This window comes from Bos javanicus, chromosome 10 (assembly GCF_032452875.1).
Source record: "Bos javanicus breed banteng chromosome 10, ARS-OSU_banteng_1.0, whole genome shotgun sequence".
Taxonomy (NCBI): domain Eukaryota; kingdom Metazoa; phylum Chordata; class Mammalia; order Artiodactyla; family Bovidae; genus Bos; species Bos javanicus.
In genome coordinates this window covers 13,441,910-13,459,804 of record NC_083877.1, presented here as the reverse complement: position 1 = coordinate 13,459,804, position 17,895 = coordinate 13,441,910, and the positions used below count along the sequence as shown (strand labels likewise).

Below are 17,895 nucleotides of genomic sequence, written 5' to 3'. Positions count from 1 at the left end.
AGGCTGTAGAACTGCAGGCAGAGGTTTCTAGGGTTTTAGGGTAGATGGGATGAAGGCCTTTCTGGAGGGTGCAGGAGAGGGACAAACATCTGCAGGGATTTTTATTCTGGTGGCTTCTATCTCACCTGCCTCAAGGCTTTTGCAAGAGTCCTGCACAGCTGTAAAAAGCAAGACTTTCTCCTTTTCTCTGTTGAGGACCTTCCCCCTCCCTTGCCTGGCTCTGGAAGTCTCCACAGAGGAGTCAGGGTTACTAGCAGAGACTAAAATCCCACTTGCCTACTAACTCAGGGGCTTCAAGTAAACCTGACCAAGTGTCAGTTTCCTCATTTGCTCATCTGCAAAATGGGGAGAATATTAGCAATTCAGAGCCTCTGTGAAATGACTGAAGACTTGAGATATCTTCATGAAGTGAAATGGGAGCAGAAAAGGTCTTTATGGTGGCTTGTACTGGTCTCATTATTTCATACAGAATGGTCCTTCCTCACCCCCCAAGATCCTCAGACTCCTGAGGGAGGAGAGGAAGGGGACAGAGCCACAGCATCCTGTTCTTCATCTGTGCCTTCTCTTCTCATTCCTCCCATCTGTCCCTGCCCATACATCGAGCAAACTGGGATGTACTCCGTCAATTCTGGCTGATGACTCAGAGTGATTAGACCTGGAGGCAGAGGAAGGGGTTGGGAGTTTTCCAAGTCCTCTGTGGCCAGAGAAGTCTGAGAGGTGAAACCCCTGAATGATGAGGTCTCCTAAAGCCACTTGCCTCAGCCAGTGAACAAGTTTTTTTTGTTGTTGTTTTTTGTTTTCACATCCACTGTCCCAATTAAATTTCACAGCCATCCTACGAATTAATCGCCCTCAGCCCCACTTGACAAATAAGAAAACCGAGGCTCAGAGAGCCCAAGCAACTTGCCCAAAGCCACTAGGCTAATGGGTGGTTTCCAACTGAGGGTCCAGGTCAGGGGTTCAGGGGTACTAGTTTCAGAATCTGAGGTCTTGGTGCCTAGGAAAGAACCAGATCTGAATCCTGGCTGAAACCATTTTGAACTGTGTGACCTGAAGCAAGGTCACTCACCTGAGGCTATATCTCTATAAATGAGGATGATGGCCTATTCAGTGTTGGGCAAGTAAATGAGATAATAGGTGCAGACCCTGCCTCCTGCCTTCTTACCAAGCACCCACTCTGGGCAGGCATCGTGCCAGACACTGGCATGCAGAGACTTGGGAGCCAGGGCAGTGGGCTTACATTTTCCAGCTGGGCCCCCTGTACCTGGAACAGAGGCAGTGCTTGGCTACCACTGGGGCCAAATCAATGTTCACGGGTCATCTTCCTGCTGCCCCCAAGGCTGACACACTCTCCAGGATCTTGCTCATCAATGACCACTTCAGAGTCCCAATCCAAAGAGCATGCAAGGAGACTGGCGCCCGTTCCAGGTACAGGGGGCCCAGCTGGAAAATGTGAGCCCACTGCCCTGGCTCCCAAGTCTCTGCGTGCCGGTGTCTGGCACGGTGCCTGCCCAGAGTGGGTGCTTGGTAAACACGGATGAATGAATGGACGTTGTTTAGATGCCGAGAGGTCGGCGCTGCCGCCCGTTTGCTGTTCCAGGGGACAATGGGACAGCCTCTTTGGACTGGGGGTGCTGTCCCAGAATGTCTGAGGGGTGAGGTCACTAGGCTCGTGCGCACTGCTTACAGGAAGCATGCTAGCTCCAGCACGCCTGATGCCAGCCAGCAGACATTTCCTGCCTGGCAACAGTCCCCTCCCTCCTCCCCTTCCTCCTCCTGCCCACCTCGGGCCTGCGTGCCTGCAACCTGGACTTCTCTCCTTGCCTTGGGTCCCACCCTGGCATGGTCCGCTGGGGTTCTCACTGCCTTCCTCACCTCCTAAGGACCTGGGACCACCTTGTCCAGAGCAGTCAGAGAAGCCAGATGATGCACAAATGCTTTAGAAGAAAAACACCCCCAGCAGTCCCTCTGTGTGATTGGCATGGGGGAAACTGAGGCCCAGAGAGGTTACTGCCGTTTCCCAGGGTTGCACAGCAGTCCAGGCTAGGGACTCCCACCAAGAGCTGGGGTCAATTCCTGCTTCTCCAGTCTTTGGGCAAACCCTTGTCTAAGGCCCATTTTTCCTCCTCTGAAAAATGAGTAACCTTCTGCCCCTTCCAGGCTCTTGACTAGAAGTACATCCCTTCTGTGTGACCTGCCAAAGCCCTTCATCCCTTCTCTCCTGAGCTTTTCTTCAGTGACAGAGACTGGGGTTTTAGCTCAGGAATGTTAATAATCCCTCACTTGCATAAACAGTACAGTTTTAAAAATCACTTTTCACAGAAAGTACTTCAATTTTCCCTACATCCTATGTTACAGATGATGGAACTGAGGCCCAGAGGGGCTTGCCCCTGGAGCTGGCCAGTGGCGGAGCTGGAGTTCAAACCTGTGCCTGAGACAGGCTATGTCTGGTGCATCCTCCTTGCTCCCTTGGCCAGCCTCAGGGCCAGGCATGAATCAGATGCCCAGGAAACCTGTTTGTGGGGCCTGACATACTCATTTAAATGGGGCAGGGGGTGTCTCCTGGAGACCAGGCCACTCTTAAGGAATGGGCTGGACCTTCAGATCCACAGCAAACCAGGAGGCACTTCTGTCCACCCATGCAGCCTGGTGGTCACCAGAGCTAGGGAGTAATCCCCTCAGTTTCCCCATCTATAAAGTAGATACCTATGTCTTAGGGAAGGTATGAGGACCCCCTGGTGCCAAGTTGCTTCCCTCTACTGGCCCCAAGCAGGGTTCTGCCAGGCTCTGGGGAAAAGACTAGGAGCTGGCCCTGAGTCACTGAGGCAGGCTGGGATCCCCACGCCCCCATTTCTCAGCTTCAGTACAGCTTACATCAAAGCCAAGCTACTCACCCTGCCTGCCAACCCAAACCTGGCTGGCCAGAGCAGCAGCAGCCAAGAAAAAGGCCAGGCCTGACAGGAGCTATTTGCTCTCCAGCACTCCGTGATTGTGGTATAGTGACCGCGGTGGCCGGCAGAGTCAAAGGGGACACTGTTCTCTGAAGCCAGGACTCCCCCAGAGTGGGAGGAGGTGGCTACCCACAGCCTGAACTCAGGCTGGCTCCAGGCCTGCAACAGGCCTCCACGCTTTACACGTGTGACCTCATTTAATCCTTACAACAACCCTGCCAAAGTGGCTTGACTGTCTGCACTGACGAACAAGCAAACCGAAGTGCAGGGAGATGAAATGACTCATCTAAGTTCCTACAATAATGAGGGGCAGACCAGGTCCATCTGACACCACTAAGGGTAACGAATGACTCATCACCAAGATCCGGCCATTATCTGTTTCATGGTAAACCCCCACTGAGGGCTGGACTGGATTGACGTGAGCACCTACTGTGTGCCAGGCCAACTGCTTTTGGAGTGTCATTTGACCTAAAACTGAATAACTCAGAGAAGGAGGCATCACTAGCCCCATTGTACAGATGAGGAAACTGAGGCTCACTCAAGATCCACTTTAAACACCCATAGGCCCAGGGTACTCTTTAGTAGTTGAGTGATCCCTTCACCTCCTTCTTCTGTGTAAGAAAGAGCAAAAGCTGGAAATTCACTAGTGGTCCAGTGGTTAGGACTCTATAGTTTCACTGCCAAGGGCCAGGGTTCGATCCCTGGTCAGGGAACTAAGATCCCACAGGTCAAATGGCATGACAAAAAGGAAAAAAAAAAGCAAAAGAGAAGGGCATGGGGTGATTTGGGGTAAGGAATTAAGAGGTACAAACTATTATGTATAAAATAAGCAACGAGGATGTATTGTAAAGCATAGGGAATATAGCCAACATTTTATAATAACTCAATGGACTATAACCTTTAGAAATTATACATCACTTTATTACACACCTGTAACTTACATAAGTCACTGCGGATGGTGACTGTAGCCATGAAATTAGAAGATGAATACTTCTCGGCATGAAAACTATGACAAACCTAGACAGTGTGTTAAAAAGCAAAGACACTGTTTTGTCAACAAAGGTCCTTATAATAAAGGCTATAGTCTTTCCAATAGTCATGTACTATTGTGATAGCCGGACCATAAAGAAAGCAGAGTACCTAAGAACTGATGCTTTTGAACTGTGATGCTGGAGGACTCTTGAGAGTCCCTTGGAGACTTGATCAAGGAGACTTGATCTCACAAGGAAACTTGATCTCACAAGGAGATCAAATCAATCAACCTTAAAGGAAATCAACCTTAAATACTCATTGGAAGGACTGATGCTGAAACTAAAGCTCCAATACTTTGGCCACCTGATGTGAAGAGTGGACTCATTGGAAAAGAACCTGATGCTGAGAAAGATTGAAGGCAAAAGAAGAAAGTGGTGACAGAGGTTGAGATGGTTGGGTGGCATCACCAATGCAATGGACATGAACTTGGGTAAACGCCAGGAGATGGTGAGGGACAGGGAAGCCTGGCATGCTGCAGTCCATGGGGTCACAAAGAGTCAGGCATGACTTGGTGACTGAACAGCTAATTATATAATATTGTACATCAACAGTACTTCAAAAAGAAAACGAATGAGAAAGAAAAGAAAGAGCAAAGGCACCCAACGGCATTATCCTCTCGACTCCCAAATAATGCCCTATGTGTGCTGCCCTTACTGCAGAGTGTGGCTGCATCAGGGCTCCTGATCCTTTTTGGGGTTGAGGATGACCTACCCCTGTCCTGTCCTGTCCTGTCCTTTCTCCTTGGCAAGATCATAAGTGTATAGTTGGATGAATTATCAAAATGAAAATACAACAATATAACCTCCAAAACCCTGCTTTTGAGAATAAGTATATTCACACAAGCAGTGCAGAAGCACTCGGGAAAGCCAGACAAAGGGCATCAGGATGAGACTCTGCATTGCTAAGCAGCTTCCCGGGGATGCTGGTGCTGCCCGCCCCCTAGTGCGAGTGTGTTTCTGAACCCAGAGCGTCAGCACTGCCTGGAGCTCAGGGGAAATGCAGAATCTCAGGGAAACCCCAGGCATATGGAGCATTGGTCAGTTGGGAACATTAAAAGCTATCAAAATCCCACCTCCAGGAGTTCCCGTTTAATTTTCCTGGGGCAGGGTGCGGCTGGGCATCCATGCTTTTGACTGCTCCTCAGGTGCCACTGAGGCACAGTGAAGGCTGGCACTCTACAAGTGAAGGCCATGGAGTCCTCAGTGCCAGAAAGGACCTTACTCATTACCCTGTCCTACTACGGCCTTTTATGGAGGACCAGAAATGGATCCCAAATGGGACAGCAACCTGAGGTCAAATCATGTATGAACAGATCATCAAATATTAAACCAGGAAGTGATTTTTTTTTTGGCCATGCCAGGGATTGAACCTGGGCCCTTGGCAGTCAAAGCACAGAGTCCTAACTGCTGGACCACCAGGAAATTCCCAACAGGAAGTGATCTTGGGGTCCAACTGATTCAACCCTCCTTATTTTGCATCTAGACAAACTGAGGCTGAGGGAGGACAGGACAGCTGGGAGGAGCACTAAGGTCCAGGCTGGCTCTCCAACACAGCACGCTGTCTCTCGGCTACCTTTATCTCCCTCCAAATGTCAGACCTAGCAAAGGACAAGCTCTCACTTTTCAATTGCAAGTGGGAAAACCCTTTCTCCCCTCAATCTCAAAATGTGGATTCAGGATCTCCTCAGACACTGGGATTATAGTATTACAAATGCAGCTTGGCAAGACGCCAGTACTCCATGAAAGGGATGCCGATACCTGTTACTATACAGATGTTGGACCCAAACCAATAAAACATAAACAAATTCAGGAAAAAATATTTGCCAGTAATTATAACGTGTCAAGGGGCAGTGGCTGGGAGGACCAAGTAGGGAAAACCACTATACTATTCAGGTATGACCTAAATCAAATCCCTTATGATTATACAGTGGAAGTGAGAAATAGATTTAAGGGCCTCGATCTGATAGATAGAGTGCCTGATGAACTATGGAATGAGGTTCGTGACATTCTACAGAAGACAGGGATCAAGACCATCCCCATGGAAAAGAAATGCAAAAAAGCAAAATGGCTGTCTGGGGAGGCCTTACAAATAGCTGTGAAAAAAAGAGAAGCGAAAAGCAAAGGAGAAAATGAAAGATATAAACATCTGAATGCAGAGTTCCAAAGAATAGCAAGAAGAGATAAGAAAGCCTTCTTCAGCGATCAATGCAAAGAAATAGAGGAAAACAACAGAATGGGAAAGACTAGAGATCTTTTCAAGAAAACCAGAGGTACCAAAGGAACATTTCATGCAAAGATGGGCTCGATACAGGACAGAAATGGTATGGACCTAACAGAAGCAGACGATATTAAGAAGAAATGGCAAGAATATACAGAAGAACTGTACAAAAAAGATCTTCACGACCCAGATAATCACGATGGTGTGATCACTGACCTAGAGCCAGACATCCTGGAATGTGAAGTCAAGTGGGCCTTAGAAAGCATCACTACGAACAAAGCTAGTGGAGGTGATGGAATTCCAGTTGAGCTATTCCAAATCCTGAAAGATGATGCTATGAAAGTGCTGCACTCAATATGCCAGCAAATTTGGAAAACTCAGCAGTGGCCACAGGACTGGAAAAGGTCAGTTTTCATTCCAATCCCAAAGAAAGGCAATGCCAAAGAATGCTCAAACTACTGCACATCTTACACGCTAGTAAAGTAATGTTCAAAATTCTGCAAGCCAGGCTTCAGCAATATGTGAACTTCCTGATGTTCAAGCTGGTTTTAGAAAAGGCAGAGGAACCAGAGATCAAATTGCCAACATCCGCTGGATCATGGAAAAAGCAAGAGAGTTCCAGAAAAACATCTATTTCTGCTTATTGACTATGCCAAAGCCTTTGACTGTGTGGATCACAATAAACTGTGGAAAATTCTGAAAGAGATGGGAATACTAGACCACCTGATCTGCCTCTTGAGAAATTTGTATGCAGGTCAGGAAGCAACAGTTAGAACTGGACATGGAACAACAGACTGGTTCCAAATAGGAAAAGGAGTACGTCAAGGCTGTATATTGTCACCCTGTTTATTGAACCTATATGCAGAGTACATCATGAGAAACGCTGGACTGAAAGAAACACAAGCTGGAATCAAGATTGCCAGGAGAACTATCAACAACCTCAGATATGCAGATGACACCACCCTTATGGCAGAAAGTGAAGAGGAACTCAAAAGCCTCTTGATGAAAGTGAAAGAGGAGAGTGAAAAAGTTGGCTTAAAGCTCAACATTCAGAAAACAAAGATCATGGCATCCCGTCCCATCACTTCATGGGAAATAGATGGGGAAACAGTGGAAACAGTGTCAGACTTTATTTTTCTGGGCTCCAAAATCACTGCAGATGGTGACTGCAGCCATGAAATTAAAAGATGCTTACTCCTTGGAAGGGAAGTTATGACCAACCTAGATAACATATTCAAAAGCAGAGACATTACTTTGCCAACAAAGGTTCGTCTAGTCAAGGCTATGGTTTTTCCTGTGGTCATGTATGGATGTGAGAGTTGGACTGTGAAGAAGGCTGAGTGCCGAAGAATTGATGCTTTTGAACTGTGGTGTTGGAGAAGACTCTTGAGAGTCCCTTGGACCGCAAGGAGATCCAACCAGTCCATTCTGAAGGAGATCAGCCCTGGGATTTCTTTGGAAGGAATGATGCTAAAGCTGAAACTCCAGTACTTTGGCCACCTCATGTGAAGAGTTGACTCGTTGGAAAAGACTGTGATGCTGGGAGGGATTGGGGGCAAGAGGAGAAGGGGACAACAGAGGATGAGATGGCTGGATGGCATCACTGACACTATGGACGTTAGTCTCTGAACTCTGGGAGTTGGTGATGGACAGGGAGGCCTGGCGTGCTGCGATTCATGGGGTTGCAAAGAGTCAGACACAACTGAGCGACTGATCTGATCTGGTCTGATCTGATAACATGTCAAAGTTTCTTTTGATGATATCCTTCATATGTAAAGCACTTTTACAATCATTAAGAAACAGACAACTTAAAAGTGGGCAATGGATATCAGGAAAAGTATAAATATTAGAGGAGATGTCCAAATTCACTTACAGTTGAAAAAAAGCAAATTTTAAACACTGGGATACAACTCTCAACAATCAGATAAATAAAGATTGGAAAGAGGTCCTGCCCATATTGTGGGGAAACAAGCAATTACACACACATTACATTTGTGAACACGTAAATGTACAAAAATTTCACTTTGTATATTCTTTACTCAGTAAATTCCACTTCTAGAAAGGTACCTTGCAGATAAATTCATACACCTGCACAAAGATTAGGTACAAAGTGTCATATCAGCAGTGTTTGCAAAAATGGAAAACTGGAAAGGGCCCAAATGTCCATTAATGTGGTCGTGCAAACAATGACAAAGTCTCACATGCTCACATGCTTGGAAGGGTCTACGTGTTGCAGAACAGTACATAGATTATGATTTTATTTATACAAAAAAATTCTACAAATGTTCATATGCATAGTTGACATATGCACAGAAATGTCTGGAATGATACTCTCAGCTGCTAGTGTTAGACAGTAAGAGGCAAGAGGACAGATTTCACTTAAAAAAAAAAAAATCTCCTATAATTCTGTGATGTTCACCCAAAAGCACCTACTACTTTGGTTATAAGTAATTTTCAATGCAATTGGGTTGTGCTTTCTATGAATTCAGGGGTTGCTAGAGGCAGTGCAGTTCTGGGGCTAGGGGGCACAACACATTGGAACTTCTCACAGGGACACAAGGAATCTCATTTTAATAGTCCACTGGCCACCAGTACAACAAAATATGTGCTCTGTTGCTGATAAAATTCATTGTTTAAATTAGATAATAAAACACTAATTATATTCCTTAGACATGTCTGTTTTGGGGGGATTTTTTTTTTTTTTTTGCCACACTCATATATGTGACACATGGCATCTTAGTTCCCTGGCCAGGGGATCAAACCCAGTCCCCTTGCAGTGGAAGGACTGAGTCTTATCCATTGAATCACCAGGGAAGTCTGCCTAGATATGTCTTTGTATCAGGCTATAGCTAAAAGTAACCATTAGCTCACTCCCACAAGAAATTCAGGGGAGAAGACAAAGGGGAAGAAGCAGCAGATTTAGTGTTTAATGGCTTATGATAACACGGAGCTACGTAAAAGCTCCATGGTGTCCACCCCGTGTCTTCCCGGGGTCCAGGGGCTGTGAAAGGGCTGAGGGGTGGAGGAGGGTCCCAGCTAGAGTTTCCAGCAGGCATCAGGGAGTCCTGACTTATAGCCACAAACTGAGAAAGGAGGAGTGTCTGTAGCTCTTCCTCTTGCTGAGCAGGGGAAGCTCCTGCAGCAGGAAGGGCTGGGGACAGGAGCGGGAACACTTGCTTCTGTGGGTGGCCGCGGAAAGTTGCCCATGGCCCCCAGCTTCCGAGCCCTAGATCCGATTTCACCATAGGATGAGTACCCCCTGGTCACGACCCCAGGGCAGAGCAGCCCCTTGAGGTCCCTCTGCCCTCTATCAAACCCTGCCTTCAAGACACAGCAGGTTATGCTTTCCACCAATGCACAGGGCTTCAGAGCCAGACGGAGCCTGGAGACCCCCTGGGCCAATCCCTTCATTCTACAGAGAGGAAAATAGGTCCATAGAGGACAAGGGATTTGCCCAGGGTCACCCAGAAAGTGGGTGGCAGAGCTGAAACTGGGCCTTTGAGTGAGAAAATATTACATACAGCCTCTCCCCACACTTTTCTGGATCATGCCTGGCTGCCCCCTCCCCATGGCCCCATCTGTCACTCAACAAATACTTACTGAATACTTGCTATTTGCCAGATAATGTTTGAGACCCTGAGGAGACGCAGTGGACAAAACAAACCAAACTCATACTCAGGTGGAGCTGACATTCTCGTTTAATCCCAATACCTACCTGTTACATTTGAGAAGCAGACACATGCTGTTCTGCTGCAACCCAGAAGGCCTAGTTAGGAAAAACCGTTCTGCCCATATCCATGCTGTGCGGGCCAGAGGGCCCTTTCCCTGGAAGAAAAGAAGCATCAGTTGAGAATGGCCCAAAAGGTTCCCCAGTGCCAGCCCTGCAGGGGTAATAGCCCCCAACCCATGAGAGTCCTCTCCTTTGATTCTCAGAACCATCTGACCAAGCAGATACTCATATCCCCATTCTACAGGTGAGGAAACTGAGGCCAAAGAAGGTGAAGATGCTGGGCAAGTAAGCATCTGGACTGGGCTTTCTCCTTCCTCCAGATCAGGGTCTGGACACCCCATGGGCAGGGCAGGCTGGGCAAAGCAACAGGAACAGGGTGCGTCTTATGCAAGCTTCCACTTTTGGGGAAGAGAGTGGGGGGTTCCACTGGCTTTTTCTCAGGGTGCTCAGAAAAATTCACCTTGCCCGCCCTGTCTAGAGGATGCCCCAGGGACCAGCCCTGGTCCAGGAGTTAGTGCCCTGCCCTGGGACTCTGGTGCCCAGAGCAGAGTTTCTAACTGTGAGGGAGTACCAGCCTTTTTTGTGATACTTAATGGAAACCTTGAACCCTCTAAGAACGTATATATATATCCCCTACATATGAACCCTCAAGTTGCAAACTGTCAAAGGTGCAAGCGTGTATGGCATCCCCCGTACGTCAGCTGCTCTACTGTACTACTGTATTTTTCAAGGCACTGTACTGTCATACTAAAACTTTTATTTTTTATGTTTGTTTTTTATGTACATATTATTTGTGCAAAAAGCATTATAAACCTATTACAATTCTATACAATAATATACATCCGATTGTGCTAGTTGGATACCTAGGCTAATTTTGCTGGACTTACAAATTGGACTTATGAACACACTCTCAGAATAGAACTTGTTCTATGCAGGGGACTTACTGTATTCTATTTATCCCCTCATATCATTTTGCACACAAATTCCTTAAGCCCATGGGGTGAGGAATCACACTTTGGAGCTGAATTCAGTGGCCCCCAAGGATTCTCCCACTCCTTAGGAGAAGCGCTACTTGAGGGGCCTGCAGACCAGCCCAGGCGGTGCTTGAGTGCCCCCTGGGGGCAATTCATCCAAGCGTCCCAGGAAATACTGAGCCATCACTTCCCCTGGCATTTAATTAAGATTTAGTGGAGAAGAGTTGTTGTTTAAAAACCTGTTTTTAAATTCAAATTGTCAAAGATGGGAATTACAATGCTCTAAAATGGCTGTCACTCTGCTCTAAATTTTAGGAGAAAACCTTTCAAGCTATTTCAGTTTCCTGACAATAGGGTCTTATTTGCCCTGATGTCAGGGGAGTGACCATGCCATAGTGTTGACCCCTTTCTGCCAGGTCTTCTCAGCTATAAAATGGTCATCCTTGAGTGTAATCCCTGGGCTGGGAGGATTCCACACGCCACGGAGCAACTAGGCCCGCGCTCCACAAGAAGCCACCGTAATGAGAAGCCCGCACACCGGAACAAAGAGGAGCCCCCTGCTCACCGCAACTAGAGAAAGTCTGCACAAGCAACGAAGACCCAGCCCAGCCAAAAAACAGATGCTCGGAACACTGCTTCCTTCCCCACAGGGCCGTTGCTCGGATTAAACACACGGGAAGCACTCAGAACAGAGCCCGGAAGAGTCAGCACCCACAGATGAAATCCTTCCTTACTATTACTCCTGTCATTGCTACTATTATTGAAAGTCTTAGGTGTTAAAGTCTGAGAACCTGTGCAGTGCCTAGCGACTGCAGTAAACAAAATGTTTAGTTGTTTAGCAACCCCACTAAACAGAATGACTCTGCTTCACACCCCACACCCATCAGGAACCCAGACTCTACACATACTCTCAAGTACCCCAGCCACTCCCCAACTCCCTGACCCTGTGGGGCACCAGGACCCACATAGTGTCCCCAGCAGTTCAGAGGTGAGCCACAGCTGATCGCTACCCCCTCCATGTTTTGGGGGTCCCACCAAGTCTGAGGGGCCAAGTGCTGCTAGTTCAGGAAGCTGAGGGGTGCTGGGTAAGAGGGGCTGGGAGGAGGAGATACTCCACACGAAGAGTACTTAGTAATATGAGGGACCCTGAGAAGGGGCAAGACACCCTGGTGAGGAGCCAGGAGACCAGGCATCTAATGCCTGCTGGGTGATCATCACTTGTTGTGTTACCTTAGACAATCTATACTCCGTCTCTGGGCCTCAGTTTGCTTCATGCAGTGAGGCGGGTTGGACTCATGGGTTGAGTCAGAAAGGATGGGCCCTGTTGATCCATAAGCCCTTTAGCAGCTTCCCAGGACATCTTGGATCTCACCATTTGTTTCCATTGTTTTTCTTCCCTGTGGCCCTGGGGCTGGGGCCTGGGTGAGCAGCGAGGGAGGTTGTCTTCTGGACTCCTGGGAATTGACCCAGGACTACCAGTTGATCCATAGGACCACCTTCCATGGAGGCCAGGCTTGGCAGGCTCCAAGCATGGGGGCAGGAGGTACCAAAAACAAACTTTACTCTTACTCGGGGTGGAGAGGACTGAAGCTGGACTCACCCAGCAGTCTTATCCCCCCAAATCAACTTCCAAGGCCTGTCTGCCTGGCACCGTATCCCAAGCATAGAGCACAGAAATGAAGGGCCTTTTCACCCTGTCCCCCTTACCCCCAACCTCCTGCCAGTAATACCAGGCTGAGGAAAGGGAAGGGAGGGAGAGGAAAGGAGTGAGAGCGGAGGGGAAAAGGCTGACAGCTCATCTCGCTTTACCCAGGATGCCCCTGTTTTAGAACCAAGAGTCCTTCATCCCAGTGACCACCCCCTGCAGTCTGGGCAAACCAGGACTGCCCTTCCCTTTCAGGGCAGCCAGCTGGCCCTTCTTCCCTGGCTTGATCAGGACTTCCACAGCAGAGCTGGGCCACCAACCCCCAGGGTCCAGGGGATGCAGTTAACTAGTGACATCAGAGCAGTGTGTGACCTGTTCTATTAGAAAGAGAATAAAGGCCACGCTGACCCTCAAGGACCCTCAGAACATGCTGCCTTACCTTGTCAGCGGAGCAGCGCATGCTGGTGGTCAATTCCCAGGAGTCCAGAGGACAACCTCCCTCGCTGCTCACCCAGGCCCCAGCCCCAGGGCCACAGGGAAGAAAAACAATGGAAACAAATGGTGAGATCCAAGATGTCTTGGGAAGCTGCTAAGCACCCAGGCACTAAGGGGAACCCCTCCAGCAAGGGGATTCCTAGGGGAGCATGTCAGACAGACAGCTGTGAGCACCTCACAGAAGTTTCTGGGCCCCAGCAAACTCTCAGAATCAGCAGAATGTTTCTCCAGCCCCAACAGAGGCACTAAAGTCAGGAGATTGCTGCTTGATGGAAGTGAGATCACCCCTTGCGGAAAAAGGGAAGAACTCAAACCACCTGAGAACCAATTTTTACCACTCCCCTCCCCTACATCCGCTCCCCATGGATGGCTTCCAATGGAGAGTAAGTAGAATCAGAGAAAAAAATCATTTCTATCTCTTGTTCACTGAATCGCTAGCCTGAGACTTACTCCAGCCACATTGCCCAACTCACACCCTAAAATCCTCCCTTCCAGTCCCCAAACTCCATCAAACAAAGCCTCGAAGGAAGGATAGAAAAACTGAGAAAGTACATTTGCATCACTGTCCAGGGATTGGAATACCCACTCGGGCACTGATCAGCCAAGAGCCTGTGTCAGGCTCAGCAAGCTTCTGAGTTACAAACGTGCTAATTCCCATAGACCGACCCTCCTCCAAACCCATTTCCTCCTTCCACCAGGCCCTCGTACCTGAGCAGGCTGCACCCTGAGCAGCTGGTCACCCAGGTGCCCTCTTGCTCTATGGTCTTTCTGTATCCCCACAGGGCTCATGAAACAGTGACCTCTGATAGAACACAATCCCGGCTTTCAGGGGGGCCCACTCAGCCCTGATTAAATCCTGCTGAAAGCTCTGGCTGGCCCTGGCCAGGCCCCGCACCCCACACACACCTGTCAGGAATGAATGACCCTTTATACCAGACCTGTCCTGGAGAGCCCAGCCATTGACCCTGCACCCCAGACGGCTCCCAGTGCCACCCTCAGTCTCAGAGTCCCCCTTCACACACTCACACACATTTTGAGTGTCTCTGAGTGGAAGGGGCTGGTGTTTGAAGCCGCAGAGAGGTAGGCGGGGCTGCCCACACAGTCAAAAGACATGGACAGGCAGGGATGCCCTCAGGTGAGGTCAGGCCTCCAGGTGGCGGGAATCTAACATCTGCCAGCACTTCTCGAGGGATGTCCTCCAGAGCCAACCAGAGCCTGGGTATTCAAGGAGAAACAGGCTTATTCTTCCCTTTTATTTTTTTAACTTTTAATTTTATATTGGAATATATCCAATTAACAAAGTTTCAGGTGGACAGCAAGGGGACTCAGCCATACATATACATGTATCCACTCTCCCCCAAACTCCTCTCCCATCCAGGATGCCACATAACATTGAGCAGAGTTCCCTGTGCTATACAGTAGGGCTTTGTTGGTTATCCATTTTAAATGGAGCAATGTGTACATGTTGACCACAGAAACAGGCTTTTTCAGTGGGGCACTCACCTGTGAAGAGTGTCCAGAGTGATCCAGAGCCAGGACAGGGAGGGGACATGAGAGAGAAAAGAATGGATAGAGGTGCTGACAAGAGCAGGAAAGAGCTCAGACACTCTTCTAGAACCATTCCCTGCCGCCCATCACAGGGAGTTGCTGCCCTCAGCCGGGACTCCAAAGGGAGGCAGAGCTTGGTTCCAAGCTGGGCTCTGCCAAGAGCCCACAGCCCTGTTCTCCTGGTCATGAATGGCCCACAGAAACTCCGCCCCTAGTGAAGCCACTTGGCTCTCTTCCGGGGACCCACATCATAGCTTCTCCTTTTTGACCCTCTCACACAAAGTGCTGACCATCCCCCACTTGCTGGATGAGTCTCGGTTGTCCCTCCCAGGGCGCAGGACTCAGATGCACATGGAGCTTCCAACAAGCATGATTCCCCTTGGCAAATGTGACACTTCCCTCTTCTCTGAGAAATCAGTGCCAAAAAGCAGCAGCTCCGTAAGTTTAACCTCCAATAGGGCCTTCTATCACCCTTACCTTGTAGTTACTTATGCAATTTTCAGGGTTAAGTTAGGCCTGAGCTGTCCAACATGGGGGCCACCTGCCATGTGCGGCTACTGAGAATGTAAAATGTGACCAGTCCGAACTGAGAGGTGCTGTTAGTGTAAAATGTATATGAGATCCCAAAGATATGGTAGGGAAAAAAGAATATAAAATATCTCATTAATGGGTTAAAGAAAATACATTTTTAAAGTTAATTCTACCTGCTTCATTTTACTTTTATAATTTGGCCATAAAGCAGTTAAAGTGATACCTGTGGCTTAAACTATATATTTTTATTGGACAGGAGTTGGCTCAAGTATTCCCTCTCCTGGTAGGCTGTGAATGCTCTGAGGGTGTCGAGGGCAGTTTGAGTGGGAGTAAAGTCTGAGACAGATCACGGAAGGTCTTGAACTCCAGGCAGAGGGGCAGCCCTGAGTCTGGGAAGCAGTTCTTGTAAGATCAGGTCCTTACACTTGACACCCAGGACTGTGCGCTCCCAGACCAACCCTGGCCCCAGGAGGGAGAGCAGGAGGTGGGATCTGAAAGGAGAGTGTTGTTCAGGTGGGACGAGGAGAACGGGGCCTCCAGGTGGAGGGAGCTGGCTGAGCAGACTCAGGAGCAGCAGAGTCAGGCCTTGTTTGGGAGGGCACCAGAGAGGAGAGGCAGAAAAAAGGGTTAAGAAAAGGAGACCAGCCCCAAAACAGAGAACAGTGAGAAGAGCAACTCTCTTCAAAAGAAGTTTCTTTAGAGGCAGGAGTCCTGCTCATTTGAGCCCCACTGCCCCACTCTGTGGTGGGTTTTTGGAGAAAACCTCCTGACCTTCTTCCTCCCAGAAGGAAGGCCCCAGGCGACACTGCCGGCTGCCCCCACAGCAGCCCAGTCTCCCCTGCCTCCCCCCAGATCCACAGCCCCTGACCCCACCGAGCTGGCCCCATCTGCACTGCCCTAGAGGCAGGCTTGGAACCGGTGAAGGACAGAAGAGGGGCAGCCTTGGCGGTCAAACTTTGCCCCCGCTTCCTACCCCAAGACGGATCCTGGACTTGTCAGGGTCAGACCCTTGAGAAGGTGTGTTTTTCATTTAAAAACCAGCTGGGTCTTCAAAAGGCTGAACTTGCCAGGCAACAGGACCCAGGTCCTGTCTGTTGCACTTCTATTCTGGAGACAAGCATGCAGGCAGTGAGGGAGAGTTCTTAGCATCATGGCCACTGGCCTCCAGGAGGCAAGGCCTCCAAAGGGACCTTTTTTTGTTATCAGAGGATTTAGAGGAGTGGGGTCCGGGGAGTATTGGCAAACTACAACTTAAGACTCATACTATGTGTTTGTACAGCCAATGAGCTAAGAATGATTTACATTTTAAATGGCTGGGGAAAAGAAATCAAAAGATGAATAATTTTATGACGTGAAAATTCTATCAAATTCAAATGTCAGTGTCCCTAAATAAAGTTTTATTGGGGCATAGCCATGCTCATTCATTTATGAATTGTCTGTGGCTGCTTTTATGACAGAGTTAAGAAGTTAGGACAGATGTGTGGCCCACAAAGTCTAAAATATTATTTATGGAAAATATTTGCCAACCCAAAAGTTACTGATTTTTAAATATTTATCTATTTGTGTCCAATCGTAGTTGCAGCACACAGGCTTAGCTGCCCCAAGACACGTGGGATCTTTTCTCTCCAACCAGGGATAGAACCCACGTCCCCTGCATTAGAAGGCAGATTCTTAACTACTGGACCAATAGGGAAGCCTCAAAAGTTACTGGTTTTGCCGACCTGCTGTAAATCTGGGTCCCAGGTCCTGTTCAGACAGACCTGGGTTGGAATCTAGTCCACCATTTCCTAACTGGGTAGCTTTGGAGATAATATTAGTCAACCTTGAAGGGTTGCTGAAGGTGAGATAATGCCTGTACATGCTTGAAAAATGTTAGTGTTTATCCCTACTACAATTATTATCTCTTGTAAGTGGAAGAGCCTGGAGACCCATAGATCTCCATCACCAGCCCAGAGGTTGAGCTCCATCAGATATGCTAATACTTCGCCTAACCAGAACTAACTTCATGCTCTGCACCCTAAACCTACTCTTCCTCTTGAGCCTCCCATCTTGGCTGGTTATGTCAGGGAGATGTGGGGACAGCTGGCAAGTGCTGCTCACCGCGTCTCCCAAACACCAGCAAGTCTTGGGTGGCAGCTCGCAAGTGTAAGCAGGTGAACCAGGCAGGACTGAGCTGCTGGACAGTGATATGTGAGCATCACCCTTGTGCCAGGCAGCCCTGATGATCCTTAGGTGGCCAGTGGTGTTATCGCCATTTCACAGAAGAGGAAAAGAAGGCCCAGAGAAGCCAAGTAACTTGCCTAAAGTCCAATAGCTACAAAATGGCAGGACTGGGAAAGATATAATACATTTCACATAATTTGAAATTCCAAATGTATAAAAGAGTGCAATAAAAAGTCAGCCTCCCAGCCCTGACTCCCAGCCACCTAGTTCTCTGTCCTGGAAGCCTCTGGCCTTGTATGTGCATATTCAAAGATCTCCTGTGCATATCCAAGCAAATATGAAAAAATACATATACACACATTTAGATATATACAGGTAGCTATCCTTCCCTCTCTGTTTTTGTTCTTTACCCAAATGGTAGTCAACTATATACATTGATCTGTGTCTTGTTTTTATCACTTACAATATAGTTTAGAGATCTTACCATATTAATACATAAGAAAGTAAATTTATTCTTTCCCACATAGTATTCCACTGCATAAATATATCATGATTTATTTACCCAAGCCTATATTGATGGACATTTGAGTCCATCGAATTGGGTCCATT

The 17,895-nt window shown here is 48.1% G+C and overlaps 1 protein-coding gene across 6 annotated transcripts in view; it reads right to left on the bottom strand.

Moving 5' to 3' along the window:
• LOC133255665 (uncharacterized) overlaps positions 1 to 17,895 on the bottom strand; it is a 63,759-nt gene that overhangs the window by 24,060 nt on the left and 21,804 nt on the right. For all 6 annotated transcript variants that reach the window (XR_009738999.1, XM_061430157.1, XM_061430155.1 and 3 more), the window contains 3 exons: positions 14,071 to 14,259; positions 12,989 to 13,052; positions 9,916 to 10,025 (listed from right to left, as the gene is read on the bottom strand). Coding sequence is in view for 5 of the 6 variants with exons in the window: in XM_061430157.1 (XP_061286141.1) it covers positions 9,916 to 10,025; positions 12,989 to 13,052; positions 14,071 to 14,259 (363 nt within the window). In the remaining variant the exon portion in view is untranslated. The remainder of the gene's footprint in view (positions 1 to 9,915; positions 10,026 to 12,988; positions 13,053 to 14,070; positions 14,260 to 17,895) is intronic.